The sequence below is a fragment of the Amblyomma maculatum genome, unplaced genomic scaffold (assembly GCF_055883805.1).
Source record: "Amblyomma maculatum isolate TAMU_Amacu unplaced genomic scaffold, ASM5588380v1 scaffold_13, whole genome shotgun sequence".
In the NCBI taxonomy this organism is placed as follows: Eukaryota; Metazoa; Arthropoda; class Arachnida; order Ixodida; family Ixodidae; genus Amblyomma; species Amblyomma maculatum.
In genome coordinates, this window is record NW_028146738.1 from 5,277,251 (window position 1) to 5,303,667 (window position 26,417).

Below are 26,417 nucleotides of genomic sequence, written 5' to 3' on the forward strand. Positions count from 1 at the left end.
CTCATGAACATGTTAAATGCTTAAGTTGTAAATTTGTTACCTCACATTGACTCCTCTCAGTGGCAAATGAAGCGCGAGTAAAATAATGGAATCGTAAACAGGGCGATATTTATTGGAGCGAAGCTATATCGTAGATATTTTCACTTCTCAGGCGCATTAACTTCTAAATACTAGTAATCCCAATTTGAATTGCTTACCTAAGCTCTTACAGGTTGGCGTTCTAGCGCTAGCGTTAGTTATTCCGTTCGTTTGTTTTTTTGGTTCTTTGACACTGATATGTACTTTGTTTGTTAGCAAGGCCTTTTACCTTTTATAATCTCACTGCGTCTCGTTTGGAGAACTACGCTCAGGTCATTTTGTTATCACGATGAGTTCATGAAGACCGTGGCGAATGAGCGATGGTCGCTTTCCTACACATAAAGATTTCATTGTCGTGAAGCGTCTATGTAAGTAATCGTGAATTAATAAAGCCTGGCTTACTATGCAGCACAGCTTCACTCATTTAGGCCCTTAGTGAAATGCTTCAAGCCATGTGATTCTATCCATGTGCTTGTCGAATTCACTTGAAGGCCATTTTTCACAAACGTGCCCTAATAAATAAGCCCCAGAATGCGTTTACATGACGCGCGACGGAAGACCAGGCTAACGACGACGGAGGCAGAACGATGCTATGATAAGGTGGTTAAAGATGCCGTAACATTTCAGTTAACGTAAAACTTGACAGTAGAAATCCATGTTAAGTAAAGTTGGCTGAACAGTTACGGTGTCCATTTTTCTGCCTTATCCGAGCATCGTTCTGCCTCCGTCGTTGTTGGCCTTGTTTTTCGTTCATAAGTACAAAGACAATCGAATTCCCCGCCAAATCTACGTCACCGTGACGTCACAAGCAACGTCACGTGCTTGTTTTGCCTCACAGTTCGCAGGGGGCGCCGGGAAACTAAAGCCTCGCTCAGAGTCGACACGCAGGCTTCTATGGGAGTTAATTTGGTTTCGGCTGCCTTCGCCATGGCCACCGCCACCTGTTTACAGCGACCACCTGCGTTTGTGACATATGTGCTGCCATGCTAGGTAAAATCTATTTTTCTGAAGAGGAGAACGACCTCCTTGTCGAGCTGGTGCGCAAGTACAAAAATGCGGTCGAGAGCAACAAGACGACGCCGTGTCGCTCAACGCGAAGTCAAAAGTGTGGGAGCGCTTGTGCACCGACTACAACAGCTTGCCAAACGTGCGCCCACGTGAGGTAAAACAGTTGAAGAAATTGTGGGACGAAACAGAAAATTTAAATTGGCTCATGCACACGGCCACGCAAAAGTTCATTTGCGCGGAGTAAACCTTCGGTAACTTTCGAAGCTGCCGTCCTCGATGACAAACGGCGTGGGCAGCATTGCTCGTTTCCTGAGGGTCAGAGATGTAATTGGATGCACTCGCGATCGCCGTCCTTGTGAGGGCAGAAAAGCGGCGTCGAGAAGTGGTCCAGACGCAAGCGCACACAGGTAACGAGCACTCGAAGAGGGAAATCACGAGCATTTCAAAATTGACATCAGGTCGCCTTACGGCGTGTGTGTGAGGCTGGTTAGGAGTGTTTCAGAATTCGGGCCTTAAAGCTCCACTGCCTTTGCTGTCCCTGCGCTGTGGTGGAAAACGCGGTATGACGTTCATGTTCACGTTTCTCGCTGTCACGCATGTGAGCTTGCGAAATTCTAGTTTATTAGCTGTTATTGAGTAAGCGATGCCTGCAGAATTGCGTTCAGGGCTCCGAGCAGTGTTGATGCAAATGTGCTCGCACTGTCCGAAGGAGTCGCGTCACCGGCGTTTTCCAAGCATGTCTCTGCAAAAGCATATTCAATTCAAACGCCCCCAGTGTACTCTTGCACCACTCAAAGAAAGGAAGTGTCACTGGCGTACGAAGCCCGTCTCATTGCAGAGTTTCTGGAAACAAATCATTTGGCTTAGCTGTAATTTTCTGAAGTATAATATGGAGAAAATTGAGCGTGCTGTTATAACGGGGGAAGCGTTAAAGCGGTAAAGAAGAAATTGGGCATAGGCAAAAACCACATGTATGCGAAAAGGGACAAGCCTGGCAGTGTGATACCATTGTTCTCGAGCTAACCATGCCAGTATTCTCTTCGGACTCCATTCTACCTGCATGAGGCGCACGTTATGGAGTGCATGTGTAGTAATTTACGTACTATGTTATGACTGTGATTGTGTTGTGGGGAGTTCGCCCATTTATAAGTTTATTATGCAATGCGTTTGGCCTGAGATACGAACGGTTGTGCACCTGTAACCTCGTGAGAGCATTGTACAGTAACAACAGTGTGCTTGCGATGAGCGCAGACAGGTGTAAGGTGCACCGTGCTGCGTGGACAAAGAAATGGATTAAAAACTTGTCTTTTTATGGTTTAGGTCGGGGAAATGCTATGCGTTATTTGCTAGTCAAAGGAAGCTTTTATTCTGTGAAATCAATGGCATTTATTGCATATATTTAAAAGTTAATTGGATCAAACACAACTGCAAACATCATCAACATTATCAACCAGCTTAAAATCTTGTATAAAAAAGCAGAAAGTTTTTTTGTCTCTCTCTCTGTGGCCCAGTGGCTGTGAGTGGCAGCAAGAGTTGCACTTAAATGCATAAGCAACTTGGGGTGGCTGCTCCTGGCCCTACGGGGCCGGGACTGGTAGGTCACCGCCGCTTAATTGTGACGGAGGCAGCCATCCACCACTGCTTCGAAGGTGGACGACGGCTGTTGCGACGCTTGTCTTTCTCTCCTTTTTCTTTTTCTTACTTTCATCTCTATTTTCTCTTCTGTCCGCACGAGGCAGCGGAGGTGGCTCAGCTACAGAGCCAGTAGCAGGCCCGTGCATTTTCTTTTCCTTCTTCCTACAGTTGCAATAACAAAAACTTGTTACCCATTGTTATCATGTAGACTTAAGTAGAATACTGAAAGGTGTGCATGTGTAGTCTACTTGTATGCATTTCATTTTGTGCATTCTGTGCAACATTGTTGAACCACTGTTCACATAGCAGCACTTGCTTGGTACATAATTGCCTTGAGTAAAATAGGTGTGCTTGTATGGCAGAGGTTTGAGTCTTGTGTGTGTCCCTGGTGATTCATTTCCATGCAGCACTCCGTGGGTGGTGTAACAAGCAAACTATTGTGTGCACTGAGCTCGCCATTCTTCGGCCCCAAGTACCTCGTGCACATCTTCTATGGCTACCTGACAAGCTATGGCTACCTATGGCTACAAGACCATCTCCACCTGGGACCCCATGGTGCTCAGAGAAGGTTCTTGTTCCCCTCATCTTGTGTGCCTGGCTTTTGATATGTGTTATCCTTTCACTGTGTGCTCTTTGTGTTCAGGAAGTAATGACATGCTCAGGTGATTATTTTTCAAGTATTGACTATTGATGTGCTCAACATTTACATAAAATAGACAGGAAAGCTGTCAGTAGTTGCTCTAGTTTTCATTATCCTGAAATGCTTGTTTCATATGTGGGTAACACAAGTGTAAGTTACTGTACAGCCAACGGTATGGCATAGACTGACATCACTGCCATAAAGCTTTAGCTACTAGTTGTGAGACCATGCTTTCTTTCTGGTTGGCTGCAGTTGCTGATAGCTGATGCACAGTTTGATCTGGCTGCTTTTTTCTCCTGTACCGGATTGCTGCCTGAACAACACGCTTATGCAGGGAGTGTTTTCCCAGGTCTTCTCAGTGCACAAGGCCACAACCAGAGGTGAAATATGGAAAAGTACCTCTTCCATGAGCGTGTTGTCGGAATACTGATTGGACACTGGCGAAAAAGCAGGCAAATTGAACTGCCAGCCACCACAAACATACCATGGTCTGGCACCCTTTGGTTAGCATGGTGTCGTGCTGGAGGTGGTTGCACATTTAGGTAACATCAGATTGGTTAATGGCTTGCTCCACCCTATTAGCAGTTTGGCACCTAGCCCATGAAGCAAATTGTTGCTAATCATAATTTGAGTGCATTTTATGGAGCAGATTTTTTTGAAGTGAAACTTGGTTTTCATTTGAATATTTTTTTTTCTATGACTGGCTTTCTTTTGTGGAAGCAATTGTTCTTTTTCATCATTGACTATGGCTGTAGCATTGCGTTGGGGCTGTGTGCTGGGTTCATATAAAATGGGCTTGCATTGTACAAAGCCATCGTGTCACCGCCGTTAGTTTGATACCATTGTTCTTGAGCTAACTGTGGCTGTGTTCGCTCCGGACTCCGTTGTGATCTCCAGTATGGTATCTCTCATAACCTGAGTTGCCTTGGGACATTAGACCTTATAAACCAAACCATCATGCATGGGTCACAGTGTCTGCCCATGCTAGCACCAGGAAAATTCAGAAGGGTTAGTTTGACAAAGATCAGCAGGGGGAACGAGCACATGTAAAGTTCGCTTCACGTGCCAGCCAGTCCGGAAAATGTGCAGCAGTTTTAAATTTTCAATTCTATAACGCCGTGACGAAGCCCAAGTCCACCAAAAAAAGTTTAAAGCTGCTGAAACGTGCGCGAGGTATATAACCTGATATGCCCAGCATTGCCTGCCCCGAGAAAGCATGTTGCCAAAGACATGCTCACCTGTAATTTGCTTACAACTTGCTTTCTTATCTGCTTTCGGCATTTGCCCCGTTGCCTTTTTTGTTGTTTTTTCTATGTTCGCTATTAAATGGATATTTTGCATTTTGTTCTGTTTTTTTAGTGGGTTTGCTTTTGGGCATAGGCTGATCACAGCTGTCTTGAAATTGGGCTGTTCTGGAGCTGCCCTCATGCGATGCGAGATCTTGATTTTTGTGGACAATAAACCTTGTTTTATGATTCTTTGTGCAAGCAAGACAAGATATCGTGATTGAGGTTGTCAAACCACGCTCGATTAAAAAAAAAATTCTGAGAGCACTGTGGAATCTAAACTGCAGAAATGCGAAAGCAGGATCATTGCTGCTGCACACGATGCACCACTCTTGCTCTCATTGCCATTATAAACAAAATGCACAATCATTATCACTAATTCCAGCATCATTGTCATCACTACTATCATCCTCTTGTTAGACAAGGAGAATTATGATGTGCATTTCACGATCCCAGGTGTGGTGCAGTTTTTCAAAACGCTCGGCTGGGGATACAAGGGGTGGTGGTTCGATTTCCGGTGGAGACAGAATTTTTATTTTTCACATGACATCATCAGGATGATTGACATCTACTTTTCCTCCTCATACATCTGTTATGATTGATAGCTAATTTTCCTTCTCATACATTCATTATTTGCAAATAACGCATCAGCGTACAGATCCTATGCACGGGATTTCAATGAGCCTAGAAAGGCTTTCGGCTTACAAAAAAAAAAAAAAATGCAGAATCTCTAGCTTTCTCCATTTGTTATTTTGTCCCAGAATTTTAGAAACTTTACCCCCTTACTATACTAACTATACTTTAAAGAACTGCAAACCTCAACGTCAAGTCAATGTAAATGTGTAAATTAACCTCCAATGATGTGAAGTAGGCACATTTTGCCGAAATCGGAGCTGTGCTAGAAGAGCAAGCCTGTGAACATGAACTATCCTCGACCACTTGGCTTACGACTTTGCAATGAGCAAACTGCTCATTCTAGCCTCTGAAATGGCACCACAGGAACGATAACAGCTGTTGTTTTCACACTGTTGGGAAGAGAATGGCAAAAGGCTAAAGTATTTGGCTGCTCTGAATGTTTAAAACAGTTAATCTGCATTTGTACATTAGCAGTTGCTTTCTGTCTCTTCTGCAGCATAGTTCTGTCTGGCTCACTTGCATACTTTGTTAATTATATTTCAACCTTCTTGCCTTTTTTAGGAAATCATATTGTATGCTGAAAAGGCCCTGCCACCTGGATTGGTACTGGAGAAGTTGGACAATTTCCAACAGCAACAGAGGCTACATGGAAGGACTTTGCTTAGACCTACTCTTTCAAGGTAAGTGAGCATGCATCATGTCCAGATGAAGGCCAGAATTAAAAGTGAATAAAGCAGAGGGGCATTCAACTGAGCATGATATCAAGATGGTAGGAAAAGATACAGATGCCACTCATGTAGACCCATTGTGACCTCTACCAGGACATTGGTGGCAATCAAGGAAACGGCCAGAGGATTCTAAGCTGTGTGGGTCACAAAACAGGAGAATTACATGACTGCCATCGTAAAAGAAGAGGAGCTGTGGCCTCTTTTTTTCCTGCAACTCACAAGAAGCAGTTTTGCATCTAATTTGAATGGAAAGTCTGTTCTTTTTTTTTCTGAGCATTTCGAGTTATTACACTATATTCCTTGGGGCTCCCTATTTCCGACTTAGGAAATAAATTAGCAAATAGCATATAGAACTGTCTTTTAAAACTGCTAACCTAAACTCAATTTATGGCTACAGACATTGCTCCGGTTGACACAGTGATGGTGTCGGAGGCTGTATATGAAAAAAAGTTGTATGTTCATTGAATGGGTGACGTAACGACTGTAAATGGCCATTCCTTTTAGTGCTTTGTCTCATAGTGGTTGGTTGAATGAACTAACAACTTCTTTTGCATGGGGATAACTGAGGTTTAATTACAGCTTAGGCTACATAATTGGGGTTACAGGAATACAGAGTTGGATGTTCTGTATAGCAGCTTGAGAATTGACGACGTGCAACATGAGTTACTTGATGGTGAGGAGGAAGATGGCAGCTCCTGGTCGATGCTTTTGGCATGCTGCTTGCAGGTGCTCTTAAGGGGGGACCTGGGTCTTGAACAAAATTTTCTTATTATTGCTATTAATTTGAAATCAGCATTGTATATGTAAATTTTTGTGCTGATTTCAAATATGGTGTTAGTTTCTTTCTACATAAATGTGTTTAGTAGTTACAATAACCTTGGTGATTGAAGTTTGCAGGACGATTTCAGAAATATCTACTGTAGTAAAATTGCTAAAACTGCAAGGATCTGTTCCTGAATGTCTAAGGAATACAATAAAACTACTTTTATGGACCTGCCTTACTTCCAGCCAAAGTTATGCAAGTTTGAAGTTTAAGCTTTGCAAATACAACCACCCCCTTTCTAGAGTTTCATATGTTTTCAAAATGTTCATGCAAAGCAGACCTCTTACAAATAGCTTTGTTTTGTTCCTTCATTCCAATCTGAAATTTAGCGCAGGAAAAATGAAAATGCATTTATGCGGCTTTGATATGCCTGATTTTTTTGGAATTTTTCCATCTCTTAGACTGATAATGAGGTTGTTTTAAATATGTGTTCCTATCAATTCCTGTGTCACTATTGTTAATGTTGTTAAAAGTTTTAATTGGAAGATTTTCCTGCGTACAGAGAGCAGTTTCCGACCTAGACTTTCCCTGATTTCAGAACCTCTAATTCTGTAGTCGTAGATAGCCGTGATGAATCTTGCAGCCCTTTTCTGAACACGCTCTAACTTATCTTCAAGGGTTTTTGTGAAGGGGTCCTAAGCCACACACACGTATTCCAACACTGGTAAGATATTAGAGAGGTACAATGTTTCCTTCAGAGCTTTTGGTGCACACTTAGTTTGGTGCGCATGTAGTTTGAATGCATTTGAAGTTTCAAACAACTGTAACTTTTTCTAGAATGCAGCTACAGCAATGTAATTGGCATCAGTGTGTAGCTCTGCTCTTCAAGAGAAAGTCTTGTGAGCCTGTTTTGCCTCCTCAGTGCGAAAAACTGCTTACTATTGTTTCTGACCACATCACTGATGGGGACGTACTCATAGCACCATTTTTGGTGCCACTTCCACACCACTGGGACGGGCTAGTGTTGCGCACCATCGCATCATTACTGAAGGTAACTCTATCGTTCGCCGACGGCCTTATCGAGTTTCCCTCTCTGAACGAAAAATAATTGAAGAAAATGTAAATGACATGCTCCATTGCAATATAATTAGTCCCTCAACAAGCCCATGGTCATCCCCAGTAGTGCTAGTTGAAAAAAAGGACGGCTCGGTACGCTTTTGTGTTGATTACCATGCACTCAACAAAATTACCCGCAAAGATGTATAACCGATGCCGCGAATTGATGACGCCCTTGACTCCCTCCAAGGCTCCGAATATTTCTCGACCTTGGACCTCTTCTCAGGTTATTGGCAAATACCTATGCATGAGGACGACAAAAAAAAAAAACGCTTTCGAAACACCCGATGGCCTTTACGAATTTAATGTTATGCCTTTCGGACTTTGTAACGCACCAGCGACATTTGAGAGAATGATCGACACTGTACTTCGTGGCCTAAAATGGAGAACCTGTTTGTGTTACTTGAACGACATTGTTATCTTTTCGGTAACCTTTCATGACCATCTCACGCGCCTGAATGAAGTCCTCATCTGCCTCGCTTCGGCAGGCCTTCAGCTCAACACCAAGAAGTGCCACTTTGCACAGAAGGAAATTAGAATATTGGGACATCTGGTCAGCCATGACGGCATTCGCCCATATCCTGACAAAATCATTGCGGTCTTGAACTTTGCTCGTCCACAACGGACTACAGATTTGCGCAGTTTCCTCGGCCTCGCGTCCTATTTCCGACGTTTTATAAGGCACTTTGCAACTATTGCTGCACCACTTCATGAGCTGCTTAAAGCACGCAGCCCTTTCGTGTGGACTGAACAGTGCGAAACTGCTTTTAATGACCTAAAGCACGCCCTCACATCAGATCCTGTTCTTGGCCACTTCAGTGACAGCGCTCCAACTATCCTGCACACCGATCACAGTGGTCACGGTCTTGGCGCTGTACTTCTGCAGCGTGATGCAACATCGCATGAGAAAGTGATTGCCTTTGCCAGTCGGACTCTGACTCCAGCTGAGAAAAACTACACCATTACCGAGCAGGAGTGTCTTGCTGTCATCTGGGCTGTCCAAAAATTTCGCCCTTACCTATACGGCCGGCATTTCACAGTTGTGACCGACCACCATGCTGTTTGCTGGTTGTCTTCACTCAAAAATTTGACAGGCCGACTTGGCTGCTGGATTCTACGCCTGCAAGAATACCATTTCGACGTCACTTATAAATCTGGTCGCCGACACCAAGACGCCGACGCTCTCTCTCGCTGCCCCCTTTCGGAATCCACTTGCTGTTTTTCTTCCCAATTCATTTCCACCTCTGACCAGAGCCGACCATCTCTTTGCCCGACGTATATCACAACCGTTTGTTTTGACGACTCTGAGAACAAGCACGCTCTCTGCTCGCAGCAATTAGCCGATGCCTACTGCCGTCCTATCATCGACCGCCTTATCGACCGCCTTATCGGCGCTTCGGGCCCGCCCAATGCTAGGCTTCGCCGACAGCTTCGCAACTTTAAGCTCGAAGATGGCATCCTACTCCGCTACCTGTATTGCCCTGATGGAAGTCGCTGGATTCCAGTCGTGCCGCGTGTGCTTTGCCCACGTATACTGGCGGCTCTCCACGATGACGCTATTGCAGGTCACCTTGGTTTTGACAAAACGTACAACCGCGTGAGAAAACGATTTTTTTGGCCTGGCTTATCTTCCACCGTTGCCAAATACGTCGCATCCTGCCTTCTGTGCCAACGTCGCAAACGGCTGACTTTTTTGCCCGCTGTCCTTCAACAACCTCTTCCTTGTCCCACCACGCCATTCGACGTAGTCGGCATCGACTTATATGGTCCCCTACCTCTCTCCTATGGGGGTAACCATTGGATTATAACAGCTGTCGACCACCTCACACGCTACGCTGAGACAGCACCTGTACCGACTGGTTCCGCTGAAGAAGTAGCAAATTTCTTTTTGCGATCAATTGTATTGCGTCATGGCGCTCCTCGGGTGCTCCTAAGTGACCGTGGTACAGCTTTCTTATCGAAAGTCGTTGCCGAAGTTCTTCACGCGTCATCCACCCCTCATAAGACAACCTCAAGCTACCATCCCCAGGCCAACGGTCTGAGCGATTTCAACGCACCTTGTTGGACATGATATCCATGTACATCACACCAGATCATAGAAATTAGGACACTATTCTACCATTCGTCACATTCGCCTATAATACAGCAGTACAGCGAACTACCGGTTACTCTCCATTTTTACTTGTTTATGGCCATCATCCCACTACAATTCTCGATGCTTCCTTCTTCTCTACACCAGACTACTCCACATCAGTACCTACCCATTTTTTATCTCGTGTGGTCAGATGCCGTCATCTTGCCCGCCTCAACACAGCAGCGTGCCAGGAAGACCGCAAGACTCGCTATGATTCTACACATCGAGTGGTCTCTTTTCGTCCTGGTGACGAAGTACTGCTTTATACACCATTGCGCACCCCTGGCCTTAGTGACAAATTCCACCACCGCTACGTAGGTCCCTATGAGGTCATAAGCCAAACTTCCCCAGTGAACTACAAAGTGACGCCTGTCGATCCCCCAGCTGATCGACGCCACAGTGGAACTGAAATTGTTCATGTGTCTCGCCTGAAACCATTTGTGCACCACGATGCATCGGTTAGGTAGGAGCGGCCAGGCTGGCCGCTTCCGACCCCCCGGGCAGATTGTGTGAGCCTTCCATGGATGTTCTTTAATTTGTAAATGCCATGATCTTTCTCTTTCATTTGTACATACCATCATCATCGTCCCGCGGCGCCGGCTCCCGCACGCGCCTGGGTTTTGTCATCGGATTAAAACGCTATACAAGGCATCGCTGGCCTTGCCGTCACGACCCTGCCGTCTCAACCTAGCCTTCTTTGACAGTCTGTACAAAATATGTGACAGTACCATCCCCCCAAAATTGCAAAAGCTTGACATAAAGCCATGTACAGTCGAGTCCACTTATAACGATACCGGTTTTAACAATAAATCGGTTACAACAATGAAAACCTGCTGTACCATCCACTTTTGTATGTTTTCTATGGTAAAATAACCCGCTTACTACAATGCCCCCTTGCCACATTATCGGTTATAACAATGAAGTCCTGCTCCTGAATTCTCGTGTCAAAAGGTAGTTGAATGCGAAATCCTTGAAAAGAAAAAAAAAGGAAGAAATTCCAGCTGCTGCACCCACCCCGCCGCGCGCTTATACAATAGAACCTGTTTTCTGGCCTTCTCCACATTGTAAGCCCGCGCGCCTTTCTTCCGCTGCCCTTCCACCCCTCGGAACACAAATGGACTGCGCCCATAGCTCTGCGCTGCACCACCCTCCGAAACACAAATGGACTTCGCCAGCGTGCCGACAGCGCTGATCCGCTATCTGCTCACTCACCTGCTCGCCCCTCATTTTGCGCAGTTCTGTAAACGGATTTGGTTGTTTGTGCAAGTTGATTGCGTCGAAGTCATTCCTGGCCACGCGGTTTCTTCGTCTCGTTTGAATCGCCGCCTAAACGTAAGATGGGTGATCCATCCGCTGATTATCGGACAACGTTGCCGGTGAAAAGAAAGCGCATGGCTATCGATTTGGAGAAGACAAGTGCAGTATCGCGAAGGAGTACGCACTATTTCAACCGACGGTGTCGACGATCATCCGCTCCTTTGAGAAGTTCTACAAAGAAAAGTCCTCGCTTGACAGTGGGCGCAAACACATTCGACAAGGCGCCTGACGACGACAGTGACGACGATGATAGCGACGATGACGCGGTAGGCAGGCTGCCTCAACGTTGTTCTCACAAGAGGCCCTGCAGTTGATTCAGTACCTCTGGGGCTTTGTTTTCGCGAGGGACCTTCCGCTGCACTACGTGGTGTATTTAGATGCCATGGAGAAGGATGTCGACACGCTTCGCGTGAGGCAAGCAAGGTTAACGGACATGGGGTTTTCTCGTGCGAGCCAGTGAGATGTACGTGGTGAGATGCTTGCGACGATTTCACCGCAGGGGCCTGTGTGCTCCAATCTCCTCTGCTTTTAAATAAAAGTTTCATCTTTCTCTCTCTCTTTCCACCCCAGCGTTCGGGATTTCTCAAGCTGAGGGGCAGCTGCGGCAACCTTCTCATACCTTTTACAAGACCCCTTTCGGGGCCTCCAAAACGATGTCTCGGCGGAGCTCGCATGTCACTTGCCGTCCGGGACCCCTCTCTGCAGTTATGCTTTTTTTCGTGCAAACAGTTTATAACAATTATCGGTTATAACAATGGAAATTTTGTGGCACCTGAATAATGTTATGAGTGGACTCGGCTGTACTTCTAGAATCAGCGTAAGAAACTACATTTATTTCTTCACATGCCTGTTCCGGTGCCCTACAAGGTAAAGAAATACTTAAAATTGTGCTATAACATGGTATCACCATATTAATAAACTTTCCCATTAAGCCTAAACACATTGGCATATATTTCTGAAATTGACCTAATAAACTGGTCACTGTCCCATAGTGGAACTTTGCTGTTCATCAGATGCAAAGCCATGTGCAGAGCCCTTTGCTGGAGCAAAAGCTTCTATTTGCACTCCATTGCATACAGCGGTGCGAAGTTTATTATTTGCCACACTTATTGCGCACCACGGGAAAAAAACAATTTTGACCAATTTGCATAGTTAATCAAATGCAAAGTAGGTGCATAGCTCTGCTTATTCCTGCTATACCTTTCCATCGCTTGCAGTCGCACAGCCCACTGTCCTGGAGTTCCTACCGCCCGTTTGTTCCTCTTCACTTCGGTATTCATTTCATGACGACACTCAGTGTCGAGCAGTTTCTTGAGCACGCACGGCATGTTTCCTGATTCTATGTGCTAGATTCTTCCACCGTTTACCTGCAATATCAGAATCAGTAGACTCACGATTCCGCTGCCTTCATAACCGTTGTACTTCAGTACGTCGAGCATGGTGAACCTGTGCCGCAGTGGCAGATGGCCTGGCTTTATGCTCTATCTTAAGCGGCACACGCAGCGTTCCCCGGATGCTCTCATTTTTTATATATACAGTAAAACCTCGTTTATCCGGATCTCGTTAACTCAGAAATTCGGTTAACTCGGACATTTTTTCCGGTCCCTTGAGATCCGGATTAACGAGCTTTTACACTATATATATACAGTTGAACCCCTCTATAACGAAAGCCCTCAAGAACGAAATTCTCGCGACAACGAAAAATTCTGGCGCCCCCGGCGAACTCCCATAGGGTTCAATGCATTTGTCCCCTCTCAACAGCGAAGGGTTTTTAAAAAGCAGTCCCGCATTAACGAAAGTTTGAGGTAGTGATCTGCAACATTTTTTCGGCACATCAGCCAGTCGGGAACATAGAATGGGCGAAACTGCAGCAGCACACTCATCCGACAAGTCGAGCCCGTTCATTTCACCTGCCAACAAGCACCGGCGCAGCCATTTTTGTTTACTTTCGGTTGGTTCGGTAATGATGATGATAGCAAAGCATATTTTTTTTTTTGGCCCGCTGAAAGCTGCTTTTTGCTAGCCTGTCTGTTGGCCACTAGGCATGTATGTGACGTTTCACGCCACGTGACGACACCGCCGGCCAACCGGGGAAGAGCAAGGAACCTCCGCTAGTGCGCCGACCACGCGACCACGCTATCCACGCAACCACGCCATCCGCCTTGTGCCGCTCGCGACTTGCCTGTGTACAGTGTTTTTTGTTGTTTTTTTTTACTGTCGGAAACATGCCGCCTCCTGTAAAGAAGCGCAAGTTTTTGACGCTGCAGGAAAAGGCTGCAATTATCGCCGAAGCTTCACTCATTTAGGCCCTTAGTGAAATGCTTCAAGCCATGTGATTCTATCCATGTGCTTGTCGAATTCACTTGAAGGCCATTTTTCACAAACGTGCCCAAAGAAATAAGCCCCAGAATGCGTTTACATTACGCGCGACGGAAGACCAGGCTAACGACGACGGAGGCAGAACGATGCTATGATAAGGTGGTTAAAGATGCCGTAACATTTCAGTTAACGTAAAACTTGACAGTAGAAATCCATGTCAAGTAAAGTTGGCTGAACAGTTACGGTGTCCATTTTTCTGCCTTATCCGAGCATCGTTCTGCCTCCGTCGTTGTTGGCCTTGTTTTTCGTTCATAAGTACAAAGACAATCGAATTCCCCGTCAAATCTATGTCACCGTGACGCACAAGCAACGTCACGTGTTTGTTTTGCCTCACAGTTCGCAGGGGGCGCCGGGAAACTAAAGCCTCGCTCAGAGTCGACACGCAGGCTTCTATGGGAGTTAATTTGGTTTCGGCTGCCTTCGCCATGGCCACCGCCACCTGTTTACAGCGACCACCTGCGTTTGTGACATATGTGCTGCCATGCTAGGTAAAATCTATTTTTCTGAAGAGGAGAAAGACCTCCTTGTCGAGCTGGTGCGCAAGTACAAAAATGCGGTCGAGAGCAACAAGACGACGCCGTGTCGCTCAACGTGAAGTCAAAAGTGTGGGAGCGCTTGTGCACCGACTACAACAGCATGCCAAACGTGCGCCCACGTGAGGTAAAACAGTTGAAGAAATTGTGGGACGAAACAGAAAATTTAAATTGGCTCATGCACACGGCCACGCAAAAGTTCATTTGCGCGGAGTAAACCTTCGGTAACTTTCGAAGCTGCCGTCCTCGATGACAAACGGCGTCGGCAGCATTGCTCGTTTCCTGAGGGTCAGAGATGTAATTGGATGCACTCGCGATCGCCGTCCTTGTGAGGGCAGAAAAGCGGCGTCGAGAAGTGGTCCAGACGCAAGCGCACACAGGTAACGAGCACTCGAAGAGGGAAATCACGAGCGTTTCAAAATTGACATCAGGTCGCCTTACGGCGTGTGTGTGAGGCTGGTTAGGAGTGTTTCAGAATTCGGGCCTTAAAGCTCCACTGCCTTTGCTGTCCCTGCGCTGTGGTGGAAAACGCGGTATGACGTTCATGTTCGCGTTTCTCGCTGTCTCGCATGTGAGCTTGCGAAATTCTAGTTTATTAGCTGTTATTGAGTAAGCGATGCCTGCAGAATTGCGTTCAGGGCTCCGAGCAGTGTTGATGCAAATGTGCTCGCACTGTCCGAAGGAGTCGCGTCACCGGCGTTAGTGTGATACCATTGTTCTCGAGCTAACCATGCCAGTATTCTCTTCGGACTCCATTCTACCTGCATGAGGCGCACGTTATGGAGTGCATGTGTAGTAATTTACGTACTATGTTATGACTGTGATTGTGTTGTGGGGAGTTCGCCCATTTATAAGTTTATTATGCAATGCGTTTGGCCTGAGATACGAACGGTTGTGCACCTGTAACCTCGTGAGAGCATTGTACAGTAACAACAGTGTGCTTGCGATGAGCGGAGACAGGTGTAAGGTGCACCGTGCTGCGTGGACAAAGAAATGGATTAAAAACTTGTCTTTTTATGGTTTAGGTCGGGGAAATGCTATGCGTTATTTGCTAGTCAAAGGAAGCTTTTATTCTGTGAAATCAATGGCATTTATTGCATATATTTAAAAGTTAATTGGATCAAACACAACTGCAAACATCATCAACATTATCAACCAGCTTAAAATCTTGTATAAAAAAGCAGAAAGTTTTTTTGTCTCTCTCTCTGTGGCCCAGTGGCTGTGAGTGGCAGCAAGAGTTGCACTTAAATGCATAAGCAACTTGGGGTGGCTGCTCCTGGCCCTACGGGGCCGGGACTGGTAGGTCACCGCCGCTTAATTGTGACGGAGGCAGCCATCCACCACTGCTTCGAAGGTGGACGACGGCTGTTGCGACGCTTGTCTTTCTCTCCCTTTTCTTTTTCTTACTTTCATCTCTATTTTCTCTTCTGTCCGCACGAGGCAGCGGAGGTGGCTCAGCTACAGAGCCAGTAGCAGGCCCGTGCATTTTCTTTTCCTTCTTCCTACAGTTGCAATAACAAAAACTTGTTACCCATTGTTATCATGCAGACTTAAGTAGAATACTGAAAGGTGTGCATGTGTAGTCTACTTGTATGCATTTCATTTTGTGTATTCTGTGCAACATTGTTGAACCACTGTTCACATAGCAGCACTTGCTTGGTACATAATTGCCTTGAGTAAAATAGGTGTGCTTGTATGGCAGAGGTTTGAGTCTTGTGTGTGTCCCTGGTGATTCATTTCCATGCAGCACTCCGTGGGTGGTGTAACAAGCAAACTATTGTGTGCACTGAGCTCGCCATTCTTTGGCCCCAAGTACCTCATGCACATCTTCTATGGCTACCTGACAAGCTATGGCTACCTATGGCTACAAGACCATCTCCACCTGAGACCCCACGGTGCTCAGAGAAGGTTCTTGTTCCCCTCATCTTGTGTGCCTGGCTTTTGATATGTGTTATACTTTCACTGTGTGCTCTTTGTGTTCAGGAAGTAATGACATGCTCAGGTGATTATTTTTCAAGTATTGACTATTGATGTGCTCAACATTTACATAAAATAGACAGGAAAGCTGTCAGTAGTTGCTCTAGTTTTCATTATCCTGAAATGCTTGTTTCATATGTGGGTAACACAAGTGTAAGTTACTGTACAGCCAACGGTATGGCATAGACTGACATCACTGCCATAAAGCTTTAGCTACTAGTTGTGAGACCATGCTTTCTTTCTGGTTGGCTGCAGTTGCTGATAGCTGATGCACAGTTTGATCTGGCTGCTTTTTTCTCCTGTACCGGATTGCTGCCTGAACAACACGCTTATGCAGGGAGTGTTTTCCCAGGTCTTCTCAGTGCACAAGGCCACAACCAGAGGTGAAATATGGAAAAGTACCTCTTTCATGAGCGTGTTGTCGGAATACCGATTGGACACTGGCGAAAAGCAGGCAAATTGAACTGCCAGCCACCACAAACATACCATGGTCTGGCACCCTTTGGTTAGCATGGTGTCGTGCTGGAGGTGGTTGCACATTTAGGTAACATCAGATTGGTTAATGACTTGCTCCACCCTATTAGCAATTTGGCACCTAGCCCATGAAGCAAATTGTTGCTAATCATAATTCGAGTGCATTTTATGGAGCAGATTTTTTTGAAGTGAAACTTGGTTTTCATTTGAATATTTTTTTTTCTATGACTGGCTTTCTTTTGTGGAAGCAATTGTTCTTTTTCATCATTGACTATGGCTGTAGCATTGCGTTGGGGCTGTGTGCTGGGTTCATATAAAATGGGCTTGCATTGTACAAAGCCATCGTGTCACCGCCGTTAGTTTGATACCATTGTTCTTGAGCTAACTGTGGCTGTGTTCGCTCTGGACTCCGTTGTGATCTCCAGTATGGTATCTCTCATAACCTGAGTTGCCTTGGGACATTAGACCTTATAAACCAAACCATCATGCATGGCACACAGTGTCTGCCCATGCTAGCACCAGGAAAATTCAGAAGGGTTAGTTTGACAAAGATCAGCAGGGGGAACGAGCACATGTAAAGTTCGCTTCACGTGCCAGCCAGTCCGGAAAATGTGCAGCAGTTTTAAATTTTCAATTCTATAACGCCGTGACGAAGCCCAAGTCCACCAAAAAAAGTTTAAAGGGGTCGTGAAACGAAAATGTAGCAGCCCAGTTGCAATTTTCCTTGCTTCAGTAAACATTAGGTATGCCTATTCCAAAATATCTCGTCGAAATATTGCTTCTGCATTTAATAATACCATTCTGAAATCAAAGCATTTTTGCGTTCCTGAAGCGACCATGCGACCCTGTAGGCCGGAATTAGAAGTACTCGCCTACGTCATGTTTAGCTGTTTGGAAACGCAGATATAATCATTATTTCCCATACAATAATAGGTTGCTGTTAAAGTTAGCAAATAAAAATATATTATATCAATTATTCGCTCACGCAAACGCATTTCTTCAACAATACTGTCACGTGACGCGCGGTCGGCGGCGGCGGCGGAGCAGGACGGGTGGTAAAGCTCACTTTACGGGTGGTGTCTGCTTCTCGCTGCGCTCTGGAACAGAGCGAGAGGTGACGCTCAAGTTCAGATTTTCGGTAACGACGGCTATACCTCGCTCCGCCGGGTACTCCAAATGAAAATGGTTCCAGTCTAATTTTTTGTTGTTATTTTCTTTTTCTTTTTTTTGTGAACATTCGTGATGGAGCACAACGTCTTGAGCAGTCTCATACCACCGGTACAACTTGGTTGTGCGGCCGCTGCTGTAATTTTTTTATTATTATTATTCTTGGCGTCATTAAAGATACGATCTAAATACGGTTCCAGGTCAAAGAAATCGACAAGTGTGTTCAATCCGAGTGGTGGGTGGAGTGTTTCAGGAGCGGGCGCCGCGGCGCATACTCGTATATTAGTTGCTCGCCTCCGCGCTGCATCACTGAGAATAGCGTGTCGAGCTTCGCTTCCTTTATTTCGGCCGGATGACCTGAACTATGGCACTACACGGAAAGCCGGAAACCGAAAAAAAAAAAAAAGGTTGCTACAATGTACTTGGGTGGCCCTTTCATACGCGTTGTCGCAGCTTTGCTCCCCCACCTTCCCGACGCCTCTCTCGTAACCCTTTTAAAAAAAAAAAAAAAAGAAAAAAAAAAAGAAAAAAAGAAAGAGAAAAGAGGAAGCATACTTCCTACAACGTCTACAGTGCTCAGACTTCGCCTATTTTTCCTGTCACCGTTAGGTTCTGGGTTTAGGCGTGTTGTGCGGGTTTGAGTGCTCGCTATGCCAACCGTGTACGTCGCGATCGATTGCAGCACGGCTTCTCCGAGTGGAAGTAACGTTCGCTTTCACAAGTTTTGGCACACCGATTGGGTTCATGTGTTCTTACTACTTTCTACTGGAAGTCCTAAATGAACCTCGGCGTCATTCGAAGCCTCGGCATGGACCGGAAACGAAGAAAGCTCACCTCAAACGATGCGTCGTACCGACGCAAAACCGCTGGCCCAGTGCATTGGCAAAAAAAAGTGTAGGTCGCGTGATAAAGGCAGTAAACGTAGTTGCGATTTGTAGCCTTACAGATATGCTTATTTGAGAACTACTCGACTCGCAGAAGCCACCAGTTCTATTTGATTGTTTCCTGCCAGATTGCCCTCATAGCAGTAATATGCGCATTTTGGATTTTTTTTTTATTTTGAACGATACCGTGAGGCCAGCACAACAGGTGCCCCTACCAGGATATCGTACCACCCAGAACAGGCCCCTTGGTTCCACTTCGATCACGTTCTTTCCACAGCACTCATCTCGTCCCATAGAACCTGATGAAGACTCCAAAGAGGAGGATCATGTTGAGCAGAGCTCAGAATCCTTCACATCATTTAAGACATTTCTAGGGTAAAAATTGTTCACCTCAAAAGCTCATACGCCCCATGTCCTTGCATTACGATGGTGTGATTACCAGATCAACCATCCAGGAGAAATGCATTCACGCAAGTGTTATTGATTGGAAAGGCGGATAGATTGGCTTAAAAGTTTAATATCTGACCTGCTACAGAAAGGGAAGAACAAAGAGGGTCATGACATATACAGGAATAGTAACTTGCACCACAGTCACGAGTCAAGTCCTGTGTCATGCAAGAAGCAGCAGAAAGCCTGCACTGCCTGTAGAGCTTTCCATTTCTGGCCAACCGGCCAATAAGTCCTCTGAGAGAGGCCTATTGCCAAAACACTTCAAAGAAGTAACTCGAGTTATTGTTTTGCACGCATATACTGGGACACACCACTAGTACACGCTCCAGAGTCTCCGTAATGTCACATGTGGAACATTCTGGGCAGTCCGCCTGCCCAATTAAGTATAAATATTTGTGTGTGAAACCACATTTAGATGCAGTCTATGGAGAAAGCATGCATAATGGCATATAACTAGGCAAGTGGGTATGGATCCACTAAAGCACTACCTTGTGGCCTTGAGCACAAGTAGATATAAGGAACTCAGTGATGTGTAGTGCCAAAGGCTGGTAAGGGTGTGGTGTTGAAAACTTCCAAAAATTTGTAATGCAGGCTTTGAAACTGTGAATTCACACCACTTCTAAAGTGGTTTCCCACAGATGTGGAAAGCCTCTTACCAAGGGGCCACAAGCTCAGCAGCGGTTTGTGGAGAATTATGCCCTTAAAAAAAAGATGAGTCATGTTCTGAGCGGCATCACCACAATTGTAGGCGACGCTTGCGGTGATACAGATCTGTGTATACATGGATAGAGTTGTAATATTCTCACCAGATGTATGTCAGATTAAGTTGCTTGAATCTACTAATTGATATCTTGGATTTCTCCAGTATCCCGAGAACATGCAAACGCACCAAAGGTTGAGTCATTACACACAGAGGTTGGGTGGGGTGGTATGGGAAGTCGTAGCGTGATAGCATTTGTAATTAATGGCAGCGGAGTGTACCTGAAAAACTGCTGTTCAGCTGCTCATCATCAGTGGGTGGCAATGGTGTTGTGCAAGTAGTCGTAAATACACACAAAGTGGTTCGTGTGACAATTATGTAGATATTGGGCAGGCACGTGACATTCTGAAGTAACAGCACAAAACGTGGATGGGAGCACAAGACGAGAAGACGACACAATGTCTCATCGTCTTCTCGTCTTGTGCTCCCGTCCACATTTTGCGCTGTTACCTCAGGATGGAAAACCAACCAGCCCAACCTGCTATTCTGGCTAACATGCCATTGTTTGAGGTGCATTGCGGCAGCCAAAGTTTATCCCAAGCACCTGCACTTCTATGTACATGTTAAAGAGTACTGGGAGTGGTGCTCATATGGGTGTGTACTATTTTCCTGGCTCGGGCAATCAGATTGCAGGCGGGCTAGCACACACAGCCCAAAGCACATGTAGTAGAAGTTTGGATTGTCGAACCGCGAAGTCTTCAGTTCAATTCCTTCCCTTATATTTTTCAATTTGTATGAGTATCATAGTCTGTGCTTGTATGGTTAAATTGCGAGGGTGTACATATCACCTGCGCTCCTGACCAACCTCACTCTGCATAAGTATTCACCAAGCAGTTTTCGTTCCATCAAAAGGCTTTCACAATATTCAGCGACACAAGCAGCTACTCAGACAGCATCAGTGTAGCATTCTTGGAGCTTCGCAAATCTGTGGTTACATTGTTTACTAGCAAAACATGCACGGTATGTAGATATGTGTACTAGGACGCATAAGATGCCGTGACAATGTGGACTGCCCTTACGTCTACAGCTGCCCTTTAATCCTGTTACATTCTAGCCTGCAGTGAATTCAGCAGAAAGGTTTCACAAGTAAATCATCCCAACTTTATATTTCTAGACTTGACCCCAGCACCGACAAAGTTCATTGTATTACCAGCATTTTGGTGGCATATTCAACCAGCAGGCCAATTAACTCAACGTCATGCAGGTTCTAGTGCAGATGTTTTCATGCAAACTACGGGTATAATCAACGAAGGAGGCTTTACTATACATACCTTTTCAGCACGCTGTTTTATGACTGGTTAAAGTCTGGTACATTTCAAAGTATAAGGCACATATTATTGTATGCATGTCTACAGATTGCAGATTATGCTGGCTTGCTTCTGAATGAGACTGCAAAATGCTGAAAACAGTGGCCACCTTTCAAAGCAGCTTTTGCAGAAAACGGTTTGATTTTTCTATTCCCCATGAGCCACTATTTTTTGAGGACGTGTAAAGGTGAACACGGCAACTAGAAAATCTAGGTTTGTCAGTGCCACAAGGACCACCACTTTGTAGTACATTTGGGCATTATCTAATGTTACCAAATGAGTGTTAGAGACATGTTGCTTTCAAAATAATTTATTGGTTGGCCGCAGGTTCATCAGTGCATACAAAAATTTTTAGGCTAGAAGGAAGTTGACCTAGAGCAAGATATCTTTTATTCACGCTTCTTTGCTGTCTTCCTCTCTCCTAAATATACAAATGTGTATATACAGCTTCACAATCATGATGTGTTGAGGTCAGTGCTAAATAAAAAAAAAAAAATGCATCCGACAAAGGTATAGTTAGAGATTGAGTACACAAAATTCATTCTAAGTGAGCCTATATATGTCTTGTAGATTCCAAGGGAAGGCAAGTATAGCAGGGGGCAGCAGAAACTCAGGCAGGCAGATAAAAAGTTTGCGGGGATCAGATGGATGCAGCTGACAGAGGATCGGGTTATTTGGATAGATATGGGAGAGACATCTATACAAGCAGGTATATACACAACTGCAAAATTATGATGCATTTGCGGTCAGTGCTAAAAAAAATTCCACCCATCAAAGGTATAGGTGGGGAGTGAACACACAGAATTCATTCTAAGTGAGCCTATATATGTCTTGTAGATTCCAGGGGAAGGCAAGCGTAGCAGGGGGCGGCAGAAATTCGGGCAGACAGATGAGATTAGGAAGTCTGCGGGGATCATATGGATGCAGCTGATGTATCTGCGGTCAGTTCCAAAAGAAGAAAAATTCTAACCGTCAAAGGTAAAGGAAGGGAGTGAGTACACAAAATTCATTCTAAGTGAGCCTATATATGTCTTTTAGATTCCAAGGGAAGGCAAGTTTAGCAGGGGGCGGCAGAAACTCGGGCAAGCAGATGAAATTAGGAAGTTTGCGAGAATCATGCACCTGGCACAGGATCGGGTTATTCGGATGGATATGGGAGAAGCATTTGCCCAGCAGTGGGTGCAGTCAGGCTAGTGATATCAACAAGACTAACAACTGGATGAGTTGGTACTGATTCATCTTAAAACCAGCCAGAAGACGAAACACGTGAGAGGAGCACAAGACAAAGTTTGACTAACAACTGAAATGTTACTGAAGGAAAGAGGCAAAAGAAGATTCGCACAGAAATGCACGTGCACGAAAAACCCCCAAAGCAGTGAAAGCGTGGAAAGCAGAAAGGGTCTAAAAAATCAAAATCTAAAAAAAGCAAATTCCTTATGGTCAAGAACCACTCGTTACAAAAGGGAAGCCACAGATCCAAGTCCAAAGGCACACTATACTGCAAAGGCTAAGGACGTGTGTGTGGCTAAGAAATCGGTCAACAGTCTTTTGGGGCCTTTTTTACATGTGCATCTCTGTGCAAGTCTTCTTTTGCCTCTATCCTTTAGTAAAATTCCAGTTATTAGTCCAGCTGTCCTGCAATTCTCTCTTCTCAATTTTCCGGCTTGTTTCAGAATGAATAAGGTGATGACTCAACAAACCTTGCACAAACTGGAAACCAGCGTAACTGTCAGATGGAAACCTTTCCCTTATTTGGCTTGCATTACAAATAGGGAGGACTTTACTGTGATGTCTGCCGAGGCATCCCCAAAGCCAGTGCGCAAGCTGGCTGTAGCAGATGTAGTGGTGCCTCCTGTTGACAAGAGAAAAAGCAATATTCACTTTTCAGCATAGCAAAATGAAAATATGATTTAGGTCTTTTACAAATTTGAAAGTTATTCATGCATCTGTACAATTAATTCCCGTCTAACAGAAGCTGTACAGTGTAACTTTCACTGTCAATTTATTCTCCCTGGAAGTATGGCAAACTTTGAATTCTGCTGCAGGTGACTGAGAGAGAATGAGACCCACCCAATATTAGAACTCCAGTGCAATCACAATTTGCTACTGCAGCAAAATAATGCCTGAAGGCAATGCAGCTTTTGACTGACAAAACCTGGTAGTCGTCTTACACCCTCTATACTAGTGTTGTGGCCGATGTCAATGTCCACGCTGATATCATCCGCATAGCACGAAGATGTTAAGTATGCGACTTATGCATTAAGCAGCTCTGTGCATGGAGTCATTCTATTCGAAGGAGCCATAAACTACAAGTGCACTTCTGTCAACAGCTCTCCGTTGTTTTCCCACAACACGGCACGTGCCAAACTTTCTGCAAGTGCCGCAAAACTACTCTATAACTTCATTTGCTAACTGTAAAATTTCCAACACTTACTCAAACTGTGGAAGTTTCGGTGTACTGGCCTTTGGGAGAACGTCTTTCTTTTTTTTTTGTTTTTTTTTGGTTGTTACATTTCAGCACATGTAAAATGTCAGTGTCAAAGCATTTTGGAGAGGTTTACTGTGTGCAGGTGTTGATGATAGTATCAGTGAAGTCAATTTTTTTAATTATATTTGCACACTATACAACACTCACCTAATGCAAGTGGGTAAAAAAAAAACTAGCAAATAAAACTGTAAAACTAAAGTGCTGGTATGGTGATTGTTCTGGCAGCAAGTGGGGACAGGCTATAACAAGAGTTGTCGGGCTAGTTAGTGATCGTCTGCAGAAGCCAGTCCTGCTCTGTGTGTTTTTCTTTTCTGTGTCGTTTTTTAGTGCATTTTCCCACGGCTTCCGCAGGAGACAGGCTACTTCACTGCATGCAATTTCACTTAGCACAGAGTCCTCCGAAATGAGATTGCTTTTGTACTTATTTACTGCATTTCTTGTGGCATTCCTTATGTATTTATGTTTTGAAGTGCTGCACTTGCTGAAGGTCATACCTGGCTAATAAAACAAGCAAATGTGTCCGGACAGCGTCCCCCCCCCCCCCCCCCTCGTTACTTCACATCAATGTGCATGCCCTTTCCATTTAGCAAGTTCACACTATCAGATGATGCGTGTTTTCTCATTTACTCATGCATGGAATTAAGCAAACCAGTAATTTGCATGGTGAAACGTCATGCTCATGCGCTTCTACGAAAACAAGAAAAATATGAAAACCAGCGATGTGTTCGCACTAACGTGGCGCAATATCAACACTGTAGACAGTGTAGATGATCGCAGGTAAGTAACGTTAAAGGGGAAGCTTTATTTTATTAACACTGCCTTCCGCAATAGATTTCATTACAGCATTTCTTGCTCGAGAAAATGAAAAACAGGTGCCGCTTGTTCAAGTTATGTCGCCTTTCGCTCAAGGTTCTTACCTTGTGTTCTCGACTAGCAGTCCACGATCAAGAAGCATTTGGAGTAAATGCGGATGATCTGTAACACCCAGACGGCTGCTTCAACTACGTAGTCGCCGCCGGGATGCTCTCAAGAGCAGTCGGCATCGGCACGCACCGCCCGCAGCTGCACCTGTTCGAAAGCTTCGGTTAGCGATTGCGAACTCTCGCAACGGTCAAACGTAGGCTAGGTTGCAAGACTCGGACATACATACCAATGCGTAGTTCCGAAACGGCTGGTATCGGGAGGCTGACGGTCGGGGCTTCTGCAAGCCGGAGTTGTGCCGCGGTTACCGCGGCCTCTCGACACAAGTGTTACTGTACCGGTCGCTCGCAGGGTCCATCTTCGCCGACCTGGCACCCGAAAAGTTGCGTCGGCGTAAGGCTCAAAGCCCACGATGTAACCATGTTTTAACAGTAGCGACTATATTCTAGTTCACTATAGCAGCACAGCGACGCTGGAACCCACGGAGGAACCTAGGCGTCGGCCATATTAAAAAACCCTGTGTGAGCGTAGAGTAGGGCACAATTAAAACCTCTAAAATACACCGAGCTCGGTCAACTTTGGCTCAGCAGGCTCCGGCAACGGGAGCTTCTCATTGGCTTAGCGTTATGACGTATCTGTTGAGTTGAGGAGGACGCGCGCTAGGAAACCGAAATTCTGTTTTTGTCGCTATTAAATCAACGCGGGCGATGAAACGAATCGAGGTATATTATATGATGCAGGACAAGGATTCCATTTAACTAAGCCGTGCAAAATTTCCGGAAAACGTTTCACGACCCCTTTAAAGCTGCTGAAACGTGCGCGAGGTATATAACCTGATATGCCCAGCATTGCCTGCCCCGAGAAAGCATGTTGCCAAAGACATGCTCACCTGTAATTTGCTTACAACTTGCTTTCTTATCTGCTTTCGGCATTTGCCCCGTTGCCTTTTTTGTTGTTTTTTCTATGTTCGCTATTAAATGGATATTTTGCATTTTGTTCTGTTTTTTTAGTGGGTTTGCTTTTGGGCATAGGCTGATCACAGCTGTCTTGAAATTGGGCTGTTCTGGAGCTGCCCTCATGCGATGCAAGATGTTGATTTTTGTGGACAATAAACCTTGTTTTATGATTCTTTGTGCAAGCAAGACAAGATATCGTGATTGAGGTTGTCAAACCACGCTCGATTAAGAAAAAAATTCTGAGAGCACTGTGGAATCTAAACTGCAGAAATGCGAAAGCAGGATCATTGCTGCTGCGCACGGTGCACCACTCTTGCTCTCATTGCCATTATAAACAAAATGCACAATCATTATCACTAATTCCAGCATCATTGTCATCACTACTATCATCCTCATGTTAGACAAGGAGAATTATGATGTGCATTTCACGATCCCAGGTGTGGTGCAGTTTTTCAAAACGCTCGGCTGGGGATACAAGGGGTGGTGGTTCGATTTCCGGGGGAGACAGAATTTTTATTTTTCACATGACATCATCAGGATGATTGACATCTACTTTTCCTCCTCATACATCTGTTATGATTGATAGCTAATTTTCCTTCTCATACATTCATTATTTGCAAATAACGCATCAGCGTACAGATCCTATGCACGGGATTTCAATGAGCCTAGAAAGGCTTTCGCCTTACAAAAAAAAAAAAATGCAGAATCTCTAGCTTTCTCCATTTGCTATTTTGTCCCAGAATTTTAGAAACTTTACCCCCTTACTATACTAACTATACT

At 45.0% G+C, this 26,417-nt stretch overlaps 1 protein-coding gene and 1 long non-coding RNA gene across 3 annotated transcripts in view; one reads left to right on the forward strand and one right to left on the reverse strand.

The window, feature by feature from the left end:
• The first annotated feature begins 696 nt into the window (after positions 1-696).
• LOC146172134 (uncharacterized) overlaps positions 697-26,417 on the forward strand; it is an 80,106-nt gene continuing 54,385 nt past the window's right edge. For both annotated transcript variants that reach the window (XM_084586074.1, XM_084586072.1), the window contains exons 1-4: positions 697-1,068; positions 3,129-3,289; positions 5,845-5,963; positions 16,001-16,161. In XM_084586074.1, the coding sequence (XP_084442200.1) occupies positions 5,858-5,963; positions 16,001-16,161 (267 nt within the window). In that variant the 5' untranslated portion in view covers positions 697-1,068; positions 3,129-3,289; positions 5,845-5,857. The remainder of the gene's footprint in view (positions 1,069-3,128; positions 3,290-5,844; positions 5,964-16,000; positions 16,162-26,417) is intronic.
• Positions 21,567-25,299, reverse strand: LOC146172135 (uncharacterized). Its single transcript, XR_014702478.1, has 3 exons — positions 24,911-25,299; positions 24,678-24,828; positions 21,567-23,124 (listed from the first exon to the last, which is right to left on the reverse strand). It is a non-coding gene; the product is annotated as an uncharacterized LOC146172135 (long non-coding RNA).